This window comes from Columba livia, chromosome Z (assembly GCF_036013475.1).
Source record: "Columba livia isolate bColLiv1 breed racing homer chromosome Z, bColLiv1.pat.W.v2, whole genome shotgun sequence".
Taxonomy (NCBI): Eukaryota; Metazoa; Chordata; class Aves; order Columbiformes; family Columbidae; genus Columba; species Columba livia.
In genome coordinates this window covers 42,356,855-42,372,276 of record NC_088642.1, presented here as the reverse complement: position 1 = coordinate 42,372,276, position 15,422 = coordinate 42,356,855, and the positions used below count along the sequence as shown (strand labels likewise).

Genomic DNA, 15,422 nt, shown 5'->3' with positions numbered 1-15,422 from the left:
GGCTGTTTTCTTGATGGCAAGTACACCATTTTCATGAACCTTAAGATGCGGAAAGGACTACTTATATACCAGAAATAGGCTTTGCATTATGACCTTGATGAAAAAGGTCTCTCTCCAGTGAAATCAATAAAATATTCTTAGTTCTGGTTCTGAAATGCTGTGGCAAAAATGAATGACCTATTCCTGCGCTGGGACAGTACTTTGTGATTAGCTCCAGGTGTTTGGATGATGTAATAAAAATAATGCTGTGATTTAGAAACTCTGAGACGTCAGTTGTCCTGTCTATTTGATCTAAATATGTCTCAACCACAAACAGTACTTCCATAAAACCACCTAAAAAATTTCATCAGGGCATGCCTGTTTCAGGTAAACCTCTCACTGCTTCCTGTGACACCTGTGATTGAGAGGGGGAACGTCTGCAACATCCTCTGAGATCTAAACCCACACATATGCAGCCCTCTTGAAAAACAGGTATGGGGTGCTATTTGTCTGCAATATGAAATCGGATTTGTGCAAAAAAAATCTTTTGATTTCACTTAATTACCTTACCTAAAGCAATGGTATGTGCAAATTTCCATCATCCTTTCCTTAATTAAGAATGGCCAAGATGTTCCTATTAATCTCTTCCTTTGTAAGTCATCCTTAAAAATCCTAATCCTGTTCCATATAGCTTTTGTGCCAAATAGCTTTGCATGTCAATATTTAGGAGAATTTTTTTATTTTCCTTTTTTTTTTTTCAAACCAGTAACAAATTGAGCACTGCTCCTGCAAGTTGATTCTGTGAGTTTGTTTTCTGTGTGAAAGCTGGATTGATGTCAGTCAGATATTGAAGGGTTAGGTCATAGGAGGTGGTGCTCCTGTGACAGAGGTTCCTTCAGTTCAGATGCAGGATCTCTTTGGGTATGTACGCTTCTCCTTTTCCTTGAAAAATTCACTTCAGTCACTTTCAGTTGCCATTTAAACCACTTATGAGATCTCACAGAGTCGCAGAGTGTTTGAGCTTGGTAGGGATCCACAGCGGTTGTCTAGTCCAGCCCCATTCTTGAACAAGTTGACCTGCAGAAGGCTGCTCAGACCTGTGGCCTATGAAGTTTTGAATATCTCCACAGATGGAGACTCCACAGCCTCTTTCTGCAACCCCCAATTTTCTTTTCTTATGTTTAAATGGGATTCCCTATATTTCAGTTTATTTACATTATCATGTCTCCTGTCACTGGGCATCAGTGAGAAGAATGTGTCTCCTTCATATTCTTGCCCTTTCATCAGGTATTTATGCACACTGCTGAGACCTCCCTGTACCTTCCTTGTCTTCTTCGGGATACACAGTTCCAGCTCTCTCAGTCTCTCCTTGTATAGAGAGTCTTCTTGTATAGAGAGTTTTCATGGCCCTTTGCTGGCTCACTCCAGTAGCTCCATAACTCTCTTGTACCTGAGAGCCCAGAACTGGGTACATAACTCCAAATGTGGTCTGAGTAGAAGGAAAGGATCCCCCAGTCTGCTGGCCACAGTCCTAATGGAACCCAGGCTGTTGACCTTCTTTGTTGCAAGGACACATTCCTGGCTCATGGTCAACTTGTCTACTAGGACCCTAAGACCTTTACTGCAAAACTACTTTCCAGACAGCTGACCTGCTTTCCAGCTGTTTTGCTGGGGAATGTCTCCCATGTGTTCCTGAACAACTGAATTACTGCTTTTCAGATACCTGATGACAATTTAAACCAACAGATCTCACATGAAAGTAGATCTGAATGTGCTTGTATTATTTGACTTAACACCTGATTGCCTAGTTCTTCAGCATATATGGATCAAAGGAAAACTATTAGTTTGAAATGCCTGCCATGCTGTGCTGCTTGTCTTCTAAACAAACCACATCTGAGATGCTTTCCCTCATGGAATTTTTTGTCCATTGGAGGCAGGATTGTTTATTATAGCCGGAAAGGTGACAGTTTGCACATGTTGTCCTGGAGCTTTAGCCATTTATTTGTTCTTCCTGTGACCTTGTCTAGAGATGTTGGAAATAATGTTGATTGAAACTCCAAACTGATTAGTGATTATTTTGGCATTGCCCGTCTTCTCTTTGTGTCAAGGTAGATGTTATGGTTGGGCTGTGAAAGCAGACAAAAAGACCCAAGCTCATCAATGAACAGATTCAGTAAATGTGTTCTTCCCCTCTGATTCCTTAGAAGCTAAAAAGTAGACTTGAGAACAGAACTACTGTTTTTTCTTCCAGTTGTGCCTTTAATTGCAGCATCTCAGTTGCATGTAAATTAGTGCTCTGGAGCCTTCACTGATGAACTGCTAAAACCAGAAGCAGTGAATCCAAGGAATCCAGGGAATGTTAACAACAAAGTCTAAAGTTTAGAATGAAGAACAAATGAGACAGAAAAGTAGCTTTTCTATACCACAAGTAACACAAAAGATCAGAATGAAAATGTAGTGTGAAATGTTGCTTCTCATAATACATTTCCTTCCAATTAGTTAACAGTGATACCACTGTGCAGCATTCTGCACATCTAGAAGGTGACTTTGAAATCAGGGGTGAATTAAGAGAACCCTTGAGGATCCTGAAACTACATTCTTGTTCTTGTAGGTGTCCTGTTTGCTGAATAGCTGCAAAACCAAATGCCTAAAGTATTCAAAATCTTTGTCTTGTCTAAGATTAAAGAAACTCTATCCAATTTCATGCCTTACATGATGAGCTGCCTTGATATTATAACTTAATGATAGCCTAGAAGTACAGGGCTTTTCAGAAAGATGGACCCAAAATGCCTTGTGTTATGGTTTCAAATTAAGTTCACTACAGTACTTAGAGGGAAAAAATATTTCTGTTGCTAAATTCTGCTTCACAAGTAACTAAGTGTTACACTGTCTGGGTAGCTCTAAGTGAAGAGAAGCTAAAAAGAGATAAACTCAAGAAATTATTGAACTCAAATCAGTTTTATCAGAGATAAACAGAGGGGCATGCAAGAAGCCTCCCCATTTGTATGGTTGCGCAAGGGCTTTGCACAATAACGAAGAGCTGGCTCAGGAGCACACAGGGGCTGAAAACTTGGATCTGGTGTGCATGTAGGTGTAGAAGGAGGACCACACAGAGGTATGATGCCACCTACATAATAAGCATTAGAGGTCGTGGTGTCCAAGGGCAGATAAGAGACCTACAGAGGTACTGCTTCTTTCTGATCTGTGGTAGTAGCCTAGAAATCAAAAACTCCAAATGTTTGCTAATGCAAAACACTCCAAAATCAATCTTCAGTCACTTGACTGAGCTGATGGAGTGAAAACATTGTGTGGATGGCAGCTTGCCTTCTCAGGACTACAAGCTAATTGTGTTGCCATCATGCAAGTCTACAGATGTATTCTCTTCCTCTTGCAGCCATGCTTCTCCCACCAGTGCCAGGTAATCCACCTGGTCAGGCTGGGTGCTTTGCCCACCTCCTGCTTGTGTGGGGAGTGCACCTCCTGATCAGTGGAAGGAGAAACTTTTCCAGATGCAGAAAGAGTGGAAGGAGGTCCTGAGTGTGGGGAAGGAGAAAGACAGCATCATGGTGGTTTTCCCACATTCTTACAAAGCTGACTTTCTCTTGTGCTTTCCCTAGGGGCTACAAAAGACATGGGGAAGATGCTGGGTGGGGATGAGGAGAAAGACCCAGATGCTGCCAAGAAAGAAGAGGAACGACAGGAAGCCCTCAGGCAAGAAGAGGAAGAGCGGAAAGCCAAATATGCCAAGATGGAGGCTGAAAGAGAAATTATGAGACAAGGGATTCGAGACAAGGTAGGGATCCAGCTTTCAGCACACACTGGGCAACTCATACAGTATAAGAGATGTTCCCTATGGAGTGCCTGCCTCTGTGCAGGTTACAGTGCCCTAAGAACACGTCTGGGAAAAAGCTTGAAACTCTCATCACACAGCTGAAAACAGCTGTCCTTAAACAAAACAATGTGTGCATTGGGCAAAACTTCTGACTTAATCCTTCTGATTCAGGAGAGAAGCTCAGATAAGGATGAATTATTCTGGTGGCAAAGTGCATCATGTAAAGGGGTGCAGAGAATTGTTCTGCAAATAAAGAAATTTGGGATTATGGTTCTAAGAAAATAAAGTACTGACAAAGAATTGTGTACCTGTGGCACTGTCAGATAAAGGTATTCATATGATCATCTAGAAGAGGGTATTAGTTATCAGAAAGACAGATTATGAACTCCTACCTGGTCAAAATTTTTTTTATTTTATAATGTATTTAATGAATATATATCTAGATAGTGTAATGTATTAATCTAAACATATGAATGTGTGTAGTATATGTTTAAGGTAGGTTTATAGGTGGAACTGTTTCTAAGAGATGACATAGGTCTGTAGGTCTGTATTAGAGGGAAAAAAAAAAGAGTAATGAATTTCTGAGTTGCAGGCAGGTGGGTTAATCCTCTGTTTTCAGTGGTCACTGTCTTTTCTGCTAGACTGTTGAATTGTTCCCAGAGGTAGACGGGGTTACATTTTTCTTGCTGTTGCACAAATGGCTGTAAAAGCGTTTAAGAGATTTGAGATGACCTCTGTTAAAAATCCACAGTGATCTAGACTAGAATTCACACGCTCATGAGTAGGATGCACACAGCCTGAGCTTGGATGAAACATCCACCCAACAGGGATTTCCCTGGGCTACTACTAGCTATTCAGTCTTTGCTGAGTCAGGCTGAGTACTGGGCGGTGAGGTGTCTTGGAAATGCCTGTTCTCCCGAGTGATATGGCAAAGGGTTGGCTCTGCAGAGAGAGTAAACAGGGATACCTGGAGGAATGTTATTTGACCAGTTTTTCTTGTGATGTGGTGGATTACCTTTCAGTTTAGGAACAGGAAGTCCTGTTTTGGGCACTGCATGCAGCTTGTGAAAACACAGGATCTCAGTTTCCTGTGGTTGTTTTTTCTCCAGGTAACATGCATTTGAAAGTTGAAGCTGTTTTCTGCAGAATCAGAAAAGATAGATAAAGCTGTAGAAAGAATCTGGTTTTGTGTTTGTTTTTTTTTTTTTTTTTTTTTAAGTTTGACAGTTCTGTGAAAGAGAGAGATTATTTTGTCCTGACAAAGAGATGGATTTGATGATATACAAGACAGTTTCCAAGTATTGTGAATTGATGGCTGGAAATCTAAAACAAATGTTAAAAGAACAGGAAAAAAAAAGGGCTGGATTACTTCCTCCATTACTTGTTTATTTAGAAATTATCTTCATTTCTCTGCCAACTCCAGTAAAAGCAGAAATATAGAGAAGAAAACTGAAACAGAGGTTCTGTCTGGTATGTGTACATACACAAGATATTGTTAGCAGCTCTGAATTGAATCCAAGAAGTTTCAAGTATTAGGTACTTCCCTGATATTTGCTCATTTCTCACATGAAAGAGTGAGAAATGAGCACGTGAGGTGAGCGAATAGGAACAAATTATTTATGCAGAATACAAGTTTGAGACTGTGTGTCCTAGGTCATGAACCCACAGTCACAAAGTTCCTCTCTTAGCGCAGCTGCAGGATGTTGGGGAAACAAGCCAGAGAATCACGGCTTCATCAGTTACTATGGCTCTAGGTGGGGTCTACAGAAAGGACAGGCTCATCATGTTCATTGTTTTGGACTTTTTGCCTTGGCTCTTCAACAAGTGTGATGAATACACTCTCTTGTTTAAGGCTTCAGGAAATGTAGAAGCTATGCAGAGCTTCAAAAGGTTACCATGGATATGTGCTAACTTCAGGTTTTGAATTCAATCTGTTAAATTGAGCTACATATGCCCTCAGCTCAGCATGGCAGCTGGGTACAGAAATGACTTAGGGAAAGGGTAGAATGAATTATAGTGCAATAAAATATTTTCTCACAGAAGAATATCCAGCATTTTTGTTTGGAATGAATTTTTAAGGATGACATTTGGACACGACATTTTGAAATAACTAGACAACTAGTTGTCTACCAGCTCATACCCAATATTAAAGTCCAGCATCTGAAACTGAAAATGGATTGAAAGCATGTAAAAAACAAAACTACGGTATACTCCAACTTTCTGCTACCCCAGGATGTGTGTGTGCAGCTAGCTTTCTGATCCAATATAGTCTTGCTTTCAGCCCTACTGCCTCACCAGGATTCCTGCTTTCCAAACTGAGCATGAAATCTGCACAAGAGATATGCATGGTGGCAAGTGGAAAATTCAAATACAGGAGGAGTTAAGGTTGTCTCTGCAGTTGTAATTGACCCTATTGGGCTCTGTGTAAAGATTTTGGCACAGTGCTTAATTCATACGTTTAGGCTTCTAGGAACCTCGGCTCTCCAATTGCACAAGATGAGGTCTGCTTTTCTTAATAAACAAATGTTCAGTATTTCATCTCAGCCACACCTTACAATGTGTGTTCTCAAGCTTATTTGCTATGCAGTATACAAATTCTGATGGCAATATAATGAATTTCCTCATTTGTCTTAATTCTTTGTTATTATTATGCTTCCACTAATATAGTTCATGAGTTCATCCCAACCACAGTTTCTTCTGAGATCTGTCTGGATGAGGGACAAGGAGCTTTTTCTGTTTGCAAAGTACAAAAGCAGAAGGGTCATTATGTGATTAAAGCCTTCACAGCAGAATAATGTTAACATCCTTTTGGATGAATGAGCCTCTATGGCACAGTGAGAAATGCTCAGGGCTTCCTAGTGCTTTTATTTGCAGTAGAGAAATGGGGAAGTCCTTCTGTCTCTGGATGCGTGCCATTATTTCTTCTAATTTTTCTTACTGGGCCATTAAATGCTCACAGTGTTTAGGCAGCAATATCCTCTGCAGTACTTGGAGTTGTCTATGTCCCAGGAAAACCATGAAAACTATTTAGTTCTTTGTAGATATATAAGATGTGATTTTGAGGTGTTCCATGGTTTAAAGTAGGTGGTACTGGAATTTACTTCTAGAAAAATGAGAACATTTGGGTTGCTGGCAATGGGTGAAGTCCTAAATTAGAGCCTCTGTTCTCTCTAGTAGGAAAGTGGTCCAATAATTCTGCCTTTCTTTTTTTTTTTTTTTTTAGTCTGCTAAACTCACTTTTGATGCTAAGTCACTCAGACAAAAAAAGCAATCAGTGTTTATAGCTGCAATCCTAGATTCTTATGTGAGATGATCAACATGCAACATCATATAATTATTTTATTTTAATATTTCATTTGCATATTTCCATATGTTACTGGTGCATAGCTGTGAAAATTCTATCTTACGGCAGAAAAAATACCAGAATGTGAGTTGACTCTGTTCTGCAGCAATATCAGACCTGTGAAACTAAGCTCCAAGCTCAGGAGTGTAAATTTGGTAAAACTCTGTTGCTATAAAACAGATTCGCAATGTTAGTTAAACTCTTCCATGTCAGTACATCTGTGGGATATTTCATTCTTGTCTAACTTCAGACGGAGATATTGCTAAGGGTTTTAAAGATTCCTAGACAAACAAATGAATTTTCACCACAATTTTGAAAGTGTAGTCTTCCTTGCAAGAAAGAAATGTGTAGTACGTTTTTCATTGGAGGCTATTGACAATGGAAAAAAAACGCAGAAATTGTATTATTTGCATGTCAAAAGGTGAATGATCTCAAACAAAAAAAAATATTTTCCTCAGGAATTAATCACGTTCTGTAATTCAAATGATAAAATTCATATCTCAATGAACAGAAACATGCTGTTTGATCTCTTCCCTTTTAAATCATTGATATTAAAGCAGTGATGTGAATTTTTATCCATCGCTTGTGATCTAATGAACCTGCAGCTACTGTTCAGTGTATGTGCCTTAAAGTAGATTTTCAGAGATGTATATGTATGCTACAGATGGAGAGATATAATTAACTTGACTCTTCTCCTTTTTCCACATAGGCTTTTGATAATTCAGGATTAAAAAAAATAAAAAGGCCAAAGAAAACCAAGAAAAGTCTGTTTAGTCTAGCTCAGTGCAGACACTCTTTGTACTATAAACCAAAGAGTGTTTACAATGGGGTCACAGGCCTTCTAGCTATGAGAAAGCAGTAGGCTGTAACACTCCCAATGTTATGCTTTGCAAAACAGGAATTATATTGTGCCTGCCAATAAGTGGGCTCTGGGGTAGGTGGGAACAGTCATAATGCCAGTAACAATGACAACTGGGAAGAATTGCTGTCCTTTCAGCAATTGAATCATGGGCTGTTCTGGGTGAAGAAGGCTGCAAGGACAATGTCCTGTGGTATTTTCTGTGTTCTGGACACAGTTGACGCATTGGTTATTGAAGACAGTGGAAGCTGGAGTAAGCCCAAGCAGCATTGCAAAAAGGAAAGGACATTTGCAGGGTGACTGAAGAGCACCATAACCCTGCAGGTCAACTTCATGTTTGTATCTGGAGGTATCCAAACAGATATTGTTGTTTGACCTGGACTACACCTCTGATGTCCGAGCCAGAACTTGTCCTCCAACCGGTTGTATGCAAGAATGTCCTGACGGGTCTATGTTGCCTCTGAGCCAAATTCTTCAGCTTCCCTATCAGTTTTCTCCATAGCTTAAAGATCTTTAGCATTGAACTTTTTTTCCATATTACAGTCCTTTGCAATTTTACTAAGTTACTCACTTCTCAACAATTTCAACGTTTGCAAATTCCAGACAGATTTAATTTTCTGCCTTGTTTCACCAAAAAAGTACCTCATCTGCAAGGCTGTGACTATCTTTTGTGAAAAGGTGAACAAACAGGTCTGCTTCAGTAAGATGAAGCAGAAATAGAAAGCCAAAGGTGGACAAAATTATCTGTGTGTAGTTAAATTCAGCAGTCTCTGTTGAAAGTTGAGAGAGAGAACAGTGCCTTCCCAGAAGTGTTTTTCAGCATGGAACAAGGATTAATGTACCTGCTAAAGACCTCCAAGGCCACTATTAAGCATAGTAATATTTGGCATTATTTTAGGGAATCTGTGCCTATATATCCACTGTAGTTTCATCTTTGTATTCCCTTGGAAGTCCCAGGATTTGCAATGTATCTTGGTCTTTCTGAATCCAGCCACTTGCATGTATAGAATTCTCTAGGTCAGGGGTGTCAAACTCATTTTCACAGGGGGCCACATTAGCCTCGCAAGTTGCCTTCAAAGGGACAAATGTAATTTTAGGACTGTATAAATGTAGTTACTACTCCTACTGCTCTAGGTGATCTGAATGAAAGTGTGTGTTCTAGGTCTTATCTCTTGTCATTAAACTACCTGAGCTTCCTGAATAGCAGAGCTGCATGGATTACTTCCTGCCCTGTAGCTTTAGGCCATTTTTAAAATTCAGGAAAGGGAGGCACCATTAGCAAACAATTGGAACTCAGAAGCTAACTGACATATTTTTCATCTGATTCCACAATAGTTAGAGGTTCAGTTATTTAGCAGAACTCAGGAGGCTCAGTTTCCAGCTGCTGATTCCCCCACTAATGTCTTGCGACATTGTTAGTCAGCTTCTTTGTCCAACTCTACCTTGCTCTAACTTCATTTCTACATTTCATGCTAAACCAAATCTTCACCAGTAGATATCACTTTGGATACTTGCTGATGAGATCCCACTGGTTGATGCTTCTGGAGTTACTGAAATGAGTCTTGAAATGCAGCCTTTTTTACTGTTATGTACTGATTAGGGGGTCTTGTAGAGTCATTCAGCTGAAATCCTTGAACAATTTTTGTCTCACTGAGCTGGCTGGCAAACCTTAGGCACATTGCTGGCATGGGGCTGAGCAGATTAATCCACTCAGGACTCGGGGCAAAATAAACCCAAGCAGATGATGTATAGTGATTAGTGTTGGAATTGCTAGGAAGAACATCTGAATGGTGTCTCAAGCCTTCCTGGCTGTGACTTACTGAAATTATAAGCATTTGTATGACCTACTTGGAAAGACAAGAAGTGTGGAACCCAACAAATGACCTTTTGCCAGTTCTTTTCGAGTACTGTTGCAACTGATAAACTGTGTCTGAACAGCCAGACATTATTCTGCTGAATATGCTGTTCTGCCACCTCACAGTCCAGTCTGCAATTCTGACCTTCTTACCAGGGTTCCTCATTAACAGGAGATCTTTTGGGAAACTAATATCTATCAATTTTATTTGACAAACTATTCTCTGTTCGTAACAAGAAGCTCTTCAGTACAGCCGTCCCTTATCCCATCAGTTATTTATTTATGTTACCAGCCAGAAGACAAGAAAGGTGTGAAGGCATTTGTAATTTACTGTCTGATCACACGGTACATCCTCCCTCTCTTTTTCCTTGTGCCTTTTTATTTCCTGGTTGAACTGCTGTTTTATGAGTTTTCTGGTTTTTTTTTTTAGAGCCAGGATGGCCTGTCTACTGTATTGTAGAATAAGAATGTGTGACCTATGAAGCACTGCTTTGTTTCTGCAGAACATCCTTACAATAGGGAAACAGTATGAACAGCCATTGTATATTACCAAGTTTCTGTGCATATATGCACAGAGAAAAGTGTAAATGAAGAGTTTGAATAGATTTTCTTTAATCAGAAATATTATTTTTTCTTTGCATATAGAAGAAGATGAATGCAAAGGGACATAATGGACAAAACCTTACTTCATTCCAGTTTCAGTGGCAGTCTGCATTCACCCTTCACCATGTCTAGTCCACAACTTGAGGAATTCTGTGAGGCACCTGCCATTCTACAGGGGACTAGCAATCATTAACACCTGCATAAAAAGGCTGTTGAGTTATAGCTTATTGGGTAGTAGCATTTACAGTGATCCCTACACTGACAGGTAAAATCCACTACATGAAGAAGGAGAGAAAGCCACTTGCATGCTGGAACCAGAGTTTGCTTTTTGCAAAAGCTGCAGACGTGTCTTAGCCTACTTTCCTAGCAGAGGAGGCATAACATTTACCTGAGTTTTGGCTGGGGTCATTCATGCCAGCTCTTCAGAACAGGAACTGCCCAAGTCTATACAATTGGAGGTAGGAAGCTGTATGAAGTGATGGCAGGTCTTTTCTCTTCAGGCCCAGACTCCCTCTGAGAAACGTAAAGGTGATAGGATGCATTCACCTCTGAAATACCAAATAACTATGTTTCTGTTTTTTTTGATGCTCTTTGTGATTGTGTGGCCAAATAATGTTCCTTGTTCACATCAGCCAGCAAGACCAAGGTGCACAAGTGAAGGACTTTTTCCCAAGAGCTCTTCAAAATATTATTTTAAAATTATTGTTATTTAACTCAGTTATAGATATTATATATGTTGTATATTAATCATATAACATATAAGTTATAATATATTACATTATATATTGTATGTTAATTATATAGTTGGATTAATCACTTGATTATTCTTTATTTTTACCTAGCATTTACAAGTAGAGACTCATGGGTGGAGAACTGGAGCAGCTTGCCCAAAATCAGGCAGTGGTTAAGTAGGAAATCAATCTTCTGAGCTGAAGGCCTAGAGATAGCCTGATCCTTGTGTATATGGGATTTCTTATACTCACGAAAACCTGGGCACCTCCACAGGCAGCACTCCATGATAGAAGTTTGGGACTAAGAAGTGAAGACCATCCCAGAGCCTGTATGAGCCACACTCCAATTGCTACCGGTCTCTAGAAGTGGCTGCTATGCCCACACCCTTTCACTCAGAATTTCTTTAGCCAGTAGAGCCAAAACCACATGCAGGTTCCTCCAGTGCATTGATGATAATTTCCTCATGCAGATGGTGGAGGAGCCAACTAGGAGAGGTGCACTGCTGGATCTCATCCTCACTAACAAGAAGGGTCTGGTTGAAGCAGTAAAGGTTGAGGGCTGCCTGGGTTGCAGTGACCATGAGATGGTGGAGTTCAGCATCTTGTGTGACAGGAACAGAATAGCAAGTAGAATTGCAACCCTGGACTTTAGCAGGGCTAACTTTGGCCTTTTCAAGCAATTGCTGGGGGAAATCCCATGGGCAAGACTGCTTGAAGGAAAAGGGGCCCAAGATAGCTGGATTGCATTCAGAGATGGTTTCTTCCACGCTCAGGATTAGAGTATCCCTACACATAGGAAGTCAAGGAAGGGAGCCAGGAGGTCTACGTGGTTGAATAGGGATCTGTTGGGTATGCTCAAGCAGAAGAGGAGAGTTTACAGGTCACGGAACCAGGGGCTGGCCACTTGGGAGGAATATAAGGCTGCTGTTAGAGGATGTGGGAAGGCAGCTAGGATAGCCAAGGCCTCTTTAGAATTACAGCTGGCGAGAGGGGTCAAGGACAGCAAAAAGAACTTTTTCAAATACATAGCAGATAAAACTAATACCAGAGGCAATGTAGGCCCACTGATGAATAGGTTGGGTGCCCTGGTTGCAGAAGATACAGAGAAGGCAGAATTACTGAATGCCTTCTTTGTCTCTGTCTACTCTGCTGGAGGCTGTCCTGGGGAGCCCTGTACCCCTGAGACCCTGTATGAAGCCAGGTCAATGGAGGAGTTTGCTTTAGTTGATGATGACTGGGTTAGGGACCAATTAAGCACTCTGGACATCCATAAATCCATGGGTCCAGATGGGATGCATCCGCGGGTACTGAGGGAGCTGTCTGAAGTCATTGCTAGGCTGCTCTCCATCATCTTTGCTAAGTCTTGGGAAACGGGAGAGGTGTCCGAGGATTGGAGGAAAGCAAATGTCACTCCAATCTTCAAAAAGGGCAGGAGGGAGGACCCGGGTAATTATAGACCGGTCAGCCTCACCTCTGTCCCTGGGAAAGTAATGGAACAGCTTATCCTTGGTGCCATCTCAAGGCATATCAGGGATAAGAGGGTTATTAGGGGCAGTCAGCATGGCTTTACCAAGGGTAAGTCATGCTTGACCAACCTCATAGCCTTTTATGAGAATGTAACAAGGTGGATGGACGATGGCAGAGCGGTGGATGTGGTCTACCTTGACTTCAGTAAAGCCTTTGACACAGTCTCCCACAGCATCCTCCCAGCAAAGTTGAGGAGGTGTGGTCTAGACAACGGGGTAGTGAGGTGGTTTGCAAACTGGCTTAAGGAGAGAAGCCAGAGAGTGGTAGTCAATGGTGCGGAGTCTGGTTGGAGGCCCGTATCTAGTGGAGTGCCTCAGGAGTCAGTACTGGGGCCAGTATTATTCAATATATTCGTTAACGATTTGGACAAGGGAATTGAGTGTACTATCAGCAAGTTTGCTGATGACACTAAGCTGGGAGGAGTGGCTGACATGCCAGAAGGCTGTGCTGCCATCCAGAGAGACCTGGACAGGCTGGAGAGTTGGGCGGGGAATAAGCTGATGAAATTTAACAAGGGAAAGTGTAGAGTCCTGCATCTGGGCAGGAACAACCCCAGGTTCTGGTATAGGTTGGGAAATTACATATTAGAGAGCAGTGTAGGGGAAAGGGACCTGGGGGTCCTGGTGGACAACAGGATGACCATGAGCCAGCACTGTGCCCTTGTAGCCAGGAAGGCTAATGGAATTCTGGGGTGTATTACAAGGGGGGTGGTTAGTAGATTGAGAGGGGTCCTCCTTCCCCTCTACTCTGCCCTGGTGAGACCCCATATTGTGTCCGGTTCTGGGCCCCTCAGTTCCAGAAGGACAGGGAACTGCTGGAGAGGGTCCAGTGTAGGGCAACGAAGATGATTAAGGGAGTGGAGCACCTCCCTTATGAAGAAAGGCTGTGGGAGCTGGGTCTCTTTAGTTTGGAGGAGACTGAGGGGTGACCTTATTAATGTTTATAAATATATAAAAGGTGAGTGCCATGAGGATGGAGTCAGGCTCTTCTCGGTGGCAAACAATGATAGGACAAGGGGTAATGGGATCAAGCTGGAACACAAGAGGTTCCACTTAAATTTGAGAAAAAACTTCTTCTCAGTAAGGGTGACGGAGCCCTGGAACAGGCTGCCCAGGGAGGTTGTGGAGTCTCCTTCGCTGGAGACATTCAAAACCCGCCTGAACATGTTCCTGTGTGACCTCACCTAGGAGTTCCTGCTCCAGCAGGGGGATTGGACTAGATGGTCTTTCGAGGTCCCTTCCAATCCCAAACATACTGTGATACTGTGAATCATTTCTTGGCTAAATCCCAACAAAGGCATGAATGTATCCTTTCGCACTGAGGGTCAGAACAGTTTATTTCCTTCTCTGCTGCTATGGGGATAAAATATTCTTCCCTCAGTGGAAAAAGCCCTTAGTCAGAATGGTTAAAATTTGGCTAAGTGGCTGGCGGAGCTCTGAGGTTTTTTTCAACACATCCTCTCCAAATCTTTTGATTCATCTCATCAGACAGTTCAGTCTTGGGTCATGCTGTTTGCGTCAGCCTCAAAATCGAGATAGTGGCATGAGAGTGATTTGATCAGTACCATTGCCTATAATAAGTACAGCTACATAATTTTTTAAATATCACTTTTTTTTTTTTTTCCCTTAGATTGCAAATCAGATGCAAGTGGGAGGGCTTGTACATTTGTTGGTTCTTTTTTACGTAAGATTAATCCAAGGACACTGAAGGTCACAAAACCAGATTTAAAGGTGTGTTCAATTATTGCTGCAGCCAAAGAGCTGCCATCGTTGCTTAAAACCAGGCATTAGCCACATTGTACCTCTTATATTGGTAGTTTGTTACCTGAGTCTTGAACAATCAGATAACTCACTAGGAGTTAATGAGACTGGTAGAGTTACTCCAGTTTAAGAATGCCTTCATGGCTCGGCTAACAGATGCATTGTTCTTTTCTGTTAAAAGTAATCAGAGCCAGGCTCAGCCTTTGAAATGCTGCTGTTTCTTTAGAGCAAGATGTGACTTTGTGCTGGCTTCACCATGAAGGTCTGTGTCTGTTTCGACATTGCTTTCAGTTTCATCAGCCTGGGATTTAAGACTGTCAGGGAGAATTAGTCATCCCACGTACCTGAAAGAAGGATGGCTGATACAAAGCCACATATCAGTTCATGCATTGGACAGTGTGATATGAGGCAAGGTTTGCTTGTGGTAGTTGTGTAGCCTTTGCCTGTTGTGTGTGTTTGTTCCCTGTGTTTGTTCCTATGGTTCCTATGTTCCTGTGGTGGTTCCTATTGGAAAATAAAGGAATTCCCCATTCCTAGTGAGTGCCAATTCGTATGACCTTCTTGAGGGTCTGAGAGAGGCCTCAGGAGTTCTCTTCCCTTCCTCACTGGCCTGCTTTGCGGCACTCATGCGTAGAGCTGACTTAATCGTACCAGACTCTTGTGCAAACTGCCCTGTCTGGGGCTTGAGGCCAGGACAGCGCTCATGCTCATGCAGGAGGAGGACTGTGGCCTTTCTTTGACCATGTCAGAGTTTGGGGAAGACAGACTGGCTGCTGCTGGAGGAGAAGCAGGATATCTGGGGAAAAATTTACTCTTTCGTAATTTCCATTGGATGTGGTTTTCCAGGATTCCCTCCTTTTCCTTTCAGCACAACCTTAAGTACTGTCTCTGCTGTAAGCCTCCTCCTTTGTGAAAACAAGATGTAAGTATGCC

General features: G+C 41.7%; 1 protein-coding gene across 3 annotated transcripts in view; it reads left to right on the top strand.

Moving 5' to 3' along the window:
• The window catches only part of CPLX1 (complexin 1), an 88,629-nt gene that overhangs the window by 53,040 nt on the left and 20,167 nt on the right, over positions 1 to 15,422 (top strand). For 2 of the 3 annotated variants that reach the window (XM_005508833.3, XM_021296367.2), the window contains exon 3: positions 3,597 to 3,772. In XM_005508833.3, the coding sequence (XP_005508890.2) occupies positions 3,597 to 3,772 (176 nt within the window). Of the gene's footprint in view, positions 1 to 368; positions 472 to 3,596; positions 3,773 to 15,422 lie in introns of those variants that run through there. The other variant, XM_065045555.1, reaches the window with a different exon arrangement.